Raw genomic sequence first — 10010 nt, forward strand, 5'->3', positions numbered from 1 at the left:
GTTGCTCTAGCCTCCCCCTGACGGCGATGACCGGAAGTGATGCGTTAAAAGCGGGACACGTGTGCCGTGCGGCGGAAGTAGCTCCGAAAAAAGTTTAGCGGTGTTGTCTGCAGAGGCTGCATGGTGGGAACTGGGAGATGGTGAGTACCGTTTTTCGCTCTTAGAGCTATAACACGTAGAGCTTCAGTTTTTGCTGGACATAGGCCTCCGTGGGAAAAGAAAGGAACATCATAGCAGTTTTCTTTAATTTCTTTTACCTGATTCCTACAGCTCGCTATTACATCATGTGGCTTGGTGTGAACTCCGCTCCCAATCTCAGTATTACATTTTATGGAGGCTCATTAGCGCCGAGAAGAAAGGTGAATAAAAGAAAGAAATGGGTGTATATAAAGAAGAGAGGGTTTCTAAAATTCCCATCAACGACGTTCACCAACTCCCAGCCTACCAGCCATAGTGGAAGTGTGGAAGGTTGCACTTTGTGTCATTCTAATCCAGGGGTGTCAAACTCAATTTCATTGAGGACCGCATCAGCATTGTGTTTGGCCTTGAGAGGCGGGGTGGGGGTGGGGGTGACCAGCTATACATCACTCGTGTTAGGGGTGCCTGTGGTGGCCCAAGAGCTCTGCCAGCAAAAATGAGCTGTTTCCAGAGTGGCCCTGTGGGTCAGATCTAAGCATCCCACATGTCGGATCTGGTTCCCGGGCCTTGAGTTTGACATCGCTGTTCTAATCAGTTAGCCTCCAAAGTATGAAGATAAAGGTCATATATAGGGTCTTATGACAATTCACCATGGCCAACTCGCTGCGACCATCTCGCCGCAGGACAACTCGTTGCAGGACAAAAGTTATACTAATATCAAAGAACTGATGGAATAGAATCATTAAAGGATGCAAAAGGAGGGACAGAATGAAATGTGAATGGCAAAAATTAAAATATTTTTTATTTATTTTAAATAATTAAATAGAATTGGTAAATTGTTCTGCGGCGAGTTGGCTCTGGCAAGTTGTCCCATTCCCTGGGATATATGTACTGGCCACATCATGCAAAAGATCAGTTAACACAATGCCCTTATTTTTAATAGAGTAGTAGGGGCACAATTAAGAATGGTAATCTAGTCTTCTTTTTTTTATCATACTCAAAATAATCATGCAAAACCTTCAGTTGACCAAAAACCATGATGAGTGACAGAGGTCAATATTTATAGCCTCTTCTGATGAGAAACATGGAAAATTATTGTTTGTAATAGAAGACAAATATATGTAAAGTACATAAATTAATTAATTAATGAAAAGAAGAACATAGATATTACAGTGGGTGACTAGGAGAAAGACGGATGGACTGTTCTTGTGAATTTCATTAAACTTCCAGGAAAGAGAAAGACTTTTTGTTCTTCAGAAGATTACTGAGAAATGTATGAATGTGAAAAGTTTCTAGCATGTTTGGTGATTTAGAAAAAAAGTGACAAATGGTATGACAAATTGGTTTGAATTGAGTTGTGCATGCTACCAGAAAAATAAAAGGTTGCATACACTGGAAATAAATAACAAGAAATGTGTGTGAGATACAAGAAGAGGTAATTGTAATTGAATGAAAATACAGTTGGGGTGGCTTGATTATATAGAGAGAATAATTGGGATGCGAGAAATAGTGAATGAATTGAGGGGAAGGGAAAGATATAAGGATGGAAATGTTTGCTATTTACCCTTTCTTTTTACCTGTTACATTTAATTTCTTTGGTTACCTATTTCTTTCTTTCTATAATGAGTGTTAAATAGGATTATTTATTTATTCACCATAACTGCTGTTCTCACCTCGCTGATGCTTCTGATCTGGGCAGTTTCTTAATGCCCTAGAGTGAATTGGGGGCATTGCACATAGTATAATATCAGTTTAAACTATAAACAGAATAGAATACTATTTCTTTTATTTATATTTATATAAATTAAAAGATTCAACAGCAACAATAAGAACTAATATAAGCTAAATTGGAACAGAGGAAATGAAAAGAAATAACATAAAAAACTAAACGTTCAGCAAGAAAAAAAGAATAGCAATAGTATTTAGGCAGTTTACAATGTAAGCATTGTTTGCATATTGCCCCGACAATCTGGGTCCACATTTTACCAACCTCGGAAGGATGGAAGGCTGAGTCGACTCTGAGCCTCATCAGAATCGAACTCCAGCTTGTGGGCAGTTTGCCTGCAGAATTTCACTTAACCACTGCTATATCACCTCTCAGAAATAATAGATAGAAAAATATAACGGTATTAAAAAGTGGCTTCTATGACTCTCTTCAAAAATTCATGAGGGATTTCTAGTCACTAATAAATGTACATATTGTCCTTTCTCAAATAAAAGCACATTCTGTCAATTTCTCAATTTGGCCACGGTGGATGATATCCAATCTTTCCATCTTGTGTATATATTAATCTTGCCAAAGTATTCATATATTGAAATAATCTTGCTTTGATTTCTACTTTAAATGTTTATCCCTCAGTACTACAAGGAAAAGTTATGGTTTCAATTGAATACTAACCTCAAAATTGAGATGCTTGGCAACCGATTTATATTTATGTGATCATCTGTTGTGAACTTTTGACATGCAAAGTCAATGGGGAAGCCAGAATCACCTAACAATTGTCTTGCTAACTTAACAACTGCAATGATTTCACTTAACAACTGTGGCAAGAAAGCTCGCAAAATGGGGCAAAATCTTGCTAATCTTGCTTAGCAACAGAAATCTTGAGCTCAATTGTGATCATGTCGAAGATTCATATTGTATTTGAATCTCTTTTTTACATGTCCACAAAGCATGATAAAATGTTCTTTCATGTTCACATTTTCAACATACATTTAAAATCCATTTATACATTTTAAATGATTTCTCTGGTGTCCTATGCCAATGATAATCATTTTACAAAAATTCTTTTTAAGATCATGTAAAAGAAATTTACAGAACATAAATTTCAACTCTTAACCACATAATTTCTCACTGATTCCTCTGTATAGTGTAACCAAAATTCTTAGCTTCCTCTATCATATGTTTAATTTATTCCTCCCATTTCAAAATTCAACAAAAGTTTATACAGTTTAGCAATTACATGTTCATCATCTATACACAATTGTACTTCAATTTTGTGTACAGATCATTTACACAACATTGCTCTATACCATAAATGGTTTTATTCATTTTGAATATTTCTGATAACTGTAAATAAGAAAGACATTGACAACTATGACCTGGTAAACTTGTTAAAATTCTAGTATTTCACAATAACATCTATCTTTATCTACTGGTATGATTTCTTATCTTAAATGTTTCTTGTGTTCAGAGGAATAAAAGTGTTTTCATGCACAGCTTAGGTTTTTCGATGTGGCTTATCTAATAAAATGATTTTTAAATGCACATTAATTTCAGCTTTATCGCCAAAGGTATCCATTCCATCCAAATCTCAGGTTGCCGTCTTCTAACTCTAAAAAGCTCTTGGTTCTCAGCTATACCCATTCTTTTATCCAAAATAAATCACAAGCTGGAAAACACAATTTCAATCCTCTTTCCTTTGTCATATAGATATATATTTTTGCCATTGTTTGGATTGCACATCAGTTGTCAAAACAAATATTGTTTGAAACAAAAAAATCATTCTAGCAAAAGCTTAATGCTGCCCATTTTATTGTGTCCTTAATTTCTTATGTCTTAAAATTAGTTTGAAATAACATTTCATATTTGTCATAATAGCACTCACATTATACTTTCTCAATCTTAAGACCATTTTAAATATTATTTCAAAGGATTTCATTTATTTATTATGAAATTGAAGAATGGAGTGAGAATCCACAATTATTCCACCAGGTAAAAGCTTGGCTTTTGGAATCAAGCTGAGAAATTAAAGCTTTATATTGTAACAGTAATAAAGACTTTCCATCATTTCTTTCTCTTTCTAGGGGAAACAGAAGAAAACACGGAAATACGCTGCCATGAAACGCATGATCAGTCTTCGTGATCAGCGCATGTGAGATTTTTGTTATTACTTAATGGTGACAATTGTTAAAGTGCTTAATTCAAATTACTTACATTTTTATACTAATTATATGTATGATCCTATTTCTTCCCAAATTTTGCCTCTGAGCAATTTAGTCAATTTTCACAATATGTATTTGTAAATGTTTTGATATTTTAGTAAAGAGAAAGACCGAGCAAAAGCTAAAGAAAAGAAGAAAGAAGATCCCAGTGCCATCAAGGAGACAGAAGTGTGAGTACCAAATTATTCCTACCCTTATTGAATAATCAAATAATATATTTTGGAAGATATATTAAGATATATTCCTATCCCACCCCACAGTTCATTGGTAAATTGAGAGCAGTGAAAGTGAAAGCAGCATGAGCACATTTCAAAGCTTGATGTCTAAGTTCAAACCATTTCCTCTGCAATTTTGGCAATACTATTTCAAACTCATTACAGTAATATATTTTAAAGAGCTCGTATTGCTCTTAGATCAAGCACAACAGTTATTCTTTCATTTGAAGGATTATACTGCAAGATTAGTTAATCTAATTCCCATTCCAATGCATGAACCATTCATACAACTCTCTATAGATCACGTTATGTAGTAATTTAGCTGATAGAACAAATTGGGGTACATTACATTATGATTTAATTGTAGTTAAGAACTAAATGAGAGCCAGTTTGGTGTAATGGCCAGTCATTTTCTCACAGCCCTAAGAAGGAAGCAATGGCAAACTCCTTCTAAAATAACTGCCAAGAAAATTGGAGGGATCTGCCCAAATAGTCTCTGAGAATTTGACATGGTTGAACAGAAGTAAAAAGAAACCACCACTTCTGAAATATGCTGTCCAAAACAAACCCTACAATGTATCAACCCTCCCAAAGTATTAGAAATGGCAAATAGAGATTGTGAAATAAAGGTGCTTAAAAATAGATAGATTGGAATGGTTTGACCATATTGTAAATTGTAAAAAAACATTATTTCATTATTGAAATGATGAAGATGTGAAGATGCATTGTTCTTGGTTTTGGGGTGATATCTAGTGGTGAACTAGATGTCTCCAAAGGAGTTGGGATGGCATTGTGGCAGAGACTGGCCAGAGAGAAAATTCTGGTCAGCAGAGTTCCTCTGAATGCTGCTTCTTCTGAGACCACAGAAATTGTGTCTTTTGTGATTGACTTGTAAATCAAGTGGCTGGGAGTCATGAATTTCAGTTGTGCTTATAATCACAATCTGGACTGTGATGAACGTAAGGGTTGCAAAAGCCTCACTTTTTTAATAACTACAAGTAGTCCTTGACTTATGACTACATTTGGGGCCAGAATTTCTGTCACCGAGTGATGTGGTTGTTAAACGAAACATCACATGACCACATGGCTTAATGAAATGACACTTTTTTGAAGTATTCTTATGCATTTAGGAAGAAGACTAGAGACTACATTCTTCAGCATTTTAATATTACATTGAATTCTGATACTGCAATTGTAGTACTTGAAAAACTTCCAATTAAAATACTAATTGGAAAAGACAGATAATGTGAACATGCAAAAAATATTTGATCAATAATACTCTTTGATTTACATTAAAATAATAGGGTAGTTGTTTTATATATAAAAAAGTAATAAAATCAGTGCTTCTCATTTTCAGCCCCAAATATCCTTCATGTTTATTCTTCCAATATAACACACAACTAGGACCTCCGTATTACATCTTGGTGGATACCAATTTTATTAATTTTTCCATTAAAGCCAAATTGGATCTAGTGCAATCAATGATGGATTGTCTCTATGCCAAATGTAAGTATCCAGAGCTGTATCATTTGTTAAGATTTACATTGGTTTTTACTGGTTGTTTTATTATTAAATTTGCAAATATTTCCATGTTTCCTAAAACAATTAGACTTGAATATTATAAAATATCCTGATTAGTCCTAGGGAAGCCCTAGGAAGATGTTATTAGATAATTAAAAATAAAGAATAAGTACTGGCTGGTAAGCAGAACTGTTTTGTTATTCATTTAGTTCTGATTCTTCATGACAAGTTCGATATTATTTTCCCAGGACTATTCAGTATGTGTGTAATTGCTTCTTTCAGTTCTTGCAAGCTCAAGCTTCTGTCATCACTGATCCTATCTAGCCATTTATATTTTCTACGCTTTTGCCAATTGCCTTTGATTTTTCCAAGTGTAGGAACCTCTTTGGTCTCTCTTGCCCTTAAATTATATACCCCAAATATTTAGGTTTTAGATTCTTTATTGATGCTGTCAGTGAACAGACTGGTTTTAGATTATATGTTTAATTGTTCATCTTGTAGTGCATATTCTCAATAATTTTCTTCATATCCAAAATCCTTTTCTTCATTTAGCCTTTCTGACATCTGGCTTTCATAGTCATATATTGCAACTGGGAAAACTGTGTTGTCAAATTGTCTATATCTCTCAGACCAGCAGCTATTGTTTAATTTAATGGCTGTGTCTCTGGAATGTTTGGAGTCTAGGGAGATAAAATTCTGTTTCTAGTTCTTCAGTTCTTTCTTAATGTTTCTCTACTTGCAGTGGGTTGGCTCTTGAAGTATTTTTTTTTTTAATAATGAGCAGCAGATTAACTTCTTGCATTCATCTTCAAGAGATTCCTTAGGAGGTCCTTGTTTCCAATCATCAGAGCAGTATTATTAGCATATCTGAGACTATTGATATTTGTTCCAGAAATTTATATTATTGTGTTTTCTATATTTAATCATACACGCTGCATTTTACAAGATTTTTGAAATCATGGTAGGGAGCTCCAACATAAGAAATGTCTATTGGAAGTTTTGAGCCTTCAAATAAAATTTAAGACATCTAGACTTTCTAGCATTAAGTATAACTATTTAAAAAGTTTCTTTTAAAAGTTAAATATAAATACAGAATGTGATTGTAAGGCTTTTTTATGCCTTTTTGTCTCTAGACTACTATTTGAATGTCTATATATCAGTTAAATATCATGTAATATATGCAAAATGTACATATACTGAATTGTATAATTTAGTACAATGGAAGATATCACCAAATTAATTTAACAATTCAAGTACTACTAACAAACAGTTGCTAATAAAGTTAATAATAAAAAGTTTTCATTTTTAACCTAATTCTATAACACTTATAAATCCCTCATTCATCTATGTACTTATTCTTTTTTGCTTGTTTTTTATGTTTGGATCTGTGTATATATCTTTTCTCTTATTATAAAAACAATGTATGTTACTTACGAGTGTATCATGTAAAATTTTGTTTCAGTGCTAGATAGTTACATGTGTGCATTTCTGCAGGCATTCCTTGTATCACAGATTGTGTCATGGCTGAAATTGAGAAACTGGGACAGAAGTATCGTGTAGCTTTAAGGTAAAAGTGTAATAATTTGACTCTCTTCTTTGATATGATTTATCTAAAGTAAAAATATGAAGACTAAGGATTCATAATTTGTTTAGAATATAAATCCTATACTCCATTATGTTTTAACATTTTTCCATCACTTTGTTTTCCATGGATATCAACATCAGAAATTTCTTAAAGAGAAATTAAGCCAAGGCAGTAGATTTTCCTAAATTCCTGTAGTACAGAGGCTCAGTTCTGCTTTTAGCTACATTTGAAAGAATATTCATGCCTGTGGAAAAAAATCTATTTGTTTTTCTGGTGCAAAGAGAAAAACAAGAGCATTCAAAATATACAAAATAAAATATATTTCCATCTATTTTACTTATACAATTAAGATATTTTTATAGATATCACTGAATTCATAGATCATTCATAAAAATAGCATTGTATTAGATAACAACCATTTATATTGGAAGAAAATAGGACTGTGCTTTTCTTGAAAATAAATAGCAGAGGTGTTGTGATACGAATTCTAAAGCACTTTTTCCTAATTACTTTCAAAGCATGCACTGTCCTCATAGAAAATAACCTTGAATGTCTCATGAGAAAACAAGGAGCAAACAAGTTTACATCTTCAAATTATATAATACTAAACCAGAAATTGGCATGTCTCCCCCACTTAAGGGTTGCACTTTAATAATTTTGTTAAGTCTTCCAGGACTCCAAGAGGTATGTCATAAAGTTGTAAGTCTTTTTCTTAGTTTGGTATAGTTGGATTACAGAAAATAGAGCTCTTATTTACCTTGTTCATGAACCTTAGGCTTTGTCAGGAGAAAAAAAATCAAATTATGTTCCCCAGAATTCCTATTTTCCTGATGAATATGTAGCAACCCATTTAATGAAAAAAAGACATTTTTTTTTAAAAAAAGGTTTGTCTTTAATAATCTTTTCCTGTTATTACCCTGCAGGATAGCAAAAGATCCCCGATTTGAGCGCTTGCCGTGTACTCACAAAGGAACGTATGCTGATGACTGTTTGGTACAGAGGGTCACCCAGGTACATCCCATGCGCGCGCTGGCCAGCTGACCAGCCTTTTTTTGAGGCCATTTTTCACCCTCCCCAGGCTCCAGAGGCTTTATAGGAGCCTGGGGAGGGTGAAAACAGCCCCCTCCCCTCTGGAGCGCAAAAACTCTATGGGCAAACTGGAAGTCACTTCGGGCCTCGGGGAGGCTGTTTTCGCCCTTCCCAGGCTCCTATAAAGCCTCTGGAGCCTGGGGAGGGCCAAAAAAGCATGCAAAAAATGGGGGGGAGTGCTGGTTGCACATTGCATTATGGGTGTGGCACGCCCACGCACAATCCCCCTGTACTCCCCCCGCTTTTGGCACACGAGCCAAAAAAGTTTCGCCATCACTGCCCTATTCTATTAACTTCTCTTGCTGTTCTGTTGATAAAGAACTTCTCAGTTTGTTTTCATTTCAGTGATCCTCAAGAGAAGCTAATATTTAATTGCGCATTGACTTTAGTTAATATTTCACCTACCAGAGAACGCCATCTAAACTATACAGATAGTTTAAATAATTCATCATAGCTCTTGACAGTTGCTTAAAAAAATGAAATACTTGATTTGGTGTTCTTTTGCCTCTGCCTCTTACAGCACAAATGTTATATAGTGGCTACTGTAGACAGAGACCTGAAGCGAAGAATACGAAAGATCCCAGGAGTACCAATAATGTATATATCCAATCACAGGTATGTGAAAAAGCATTACTTGACCAAATAAAATGTATCTTATGATGTTGCTTTGTAATAATCTGAACATTCAAGAGCATGTGTATATTTATGTATGTATTCGTATGTATGCGTGCACATGCACGCATGCATTTGTAGACGGCGAATCAATGTAAACCAAACTGCAGCTCAAACATATATACATGAACTTTATGGCTGAACTGCATACACAGCCCTTTATGTCAGAAACATTCTGCTTAGATGACATAAAACGAGAGATTACGGTAAATATTAATAAAAACCACAAAACAATCACATTTGTACATTAACTGATAAAACTATGTAACTAGCACACACACATATACACATACTCTGTATCAATTTCATTTCATGCCTTATTTATTTTATTTTTTCTATGTTGCTTGCTTTAAATAAATGTATGTTTATTTACGTTTGTGCACTGCCTGATTCACAGTGACTCAGGATAGTTGATGGCACTGAATAAGCAATAATATATAATACTCTTTTATAATGCGTAATTTTTCCTACAAGTATTTAGCAATATGTTGCTTCTTCCACTTGCTTAGTCTGAATGGTGCAGCCCCTTGAACTGCTGTCTTAATTGCATAATGATAATAGGTGCTTCTAAGATTCTAAACTTGTACTGGCTTAGTACAATGAGGGAAAATACAGAAGTCTACATAATTCTTCAATTTTTCTTTCTAATATTAGGTATAACATTGAGCGGATGCCTGATGATTATGGAGCTCCTCGATTTTAAATATGATAGAAAAATGCCTGCCACGTTGAATTCCAGAACACTGAGCCAGTTATAATGAATTTATAATCTGGGTTCCTTTGTTATGGTGCTTGGAATTTGAACTAATTCATTAAACAAATCTCTTCCAGATAAAATGGACATT

General features: G+C 34.3%; 1 protein-coding gene across 1 annotated transcript; it reads left to right on the top strand.

The window, feature by feature from the left end:
- The first annotated feature begins 2 nt into the window (after positions 1 to 2).
- FCF1 (FCF1 rRNA-processing protein) lies at positions 3 to 10010 on the top strand. Its single transcript, XM_014057146.2, has 8 exons — positions 3 to 140; positions 3946 to 4013; positions 4182 to 4253; positions 5656 to 5804; positions 7314 to 7386; positions 8328 to 8415; positions 9014 to 9108; positions 9820 to 10010. The coding sequence occupies exons 1-8, from the start codon at positions 138 to 140 to the stop codon at positions 9866 to 9868; spliced, it is 597 nt and encodes a 198-aa protein (XP_013912621.1). The 5' UTR covers positions 3 to 137; the 3' UTR covers positions 9869 to 10010.

Source organism: Thamnophis sirtalis, unplaced genomic scaffold, assembly GCF_051295495.1.
Source record: "Thamnophis sirtalis isolate CommonGarterSnake01/CBP01778 unplaced genomic scaffold, rThaSir2_p1.2 scaffold_1, whole genome shotgun sequence".
Classification (NCBI taxonomy): Eukaryota; Metazoa; Chordata; class Lepidosauria; order Squamata; family Natricidae; genus Thamnophis; species Thamnophis sirtalis.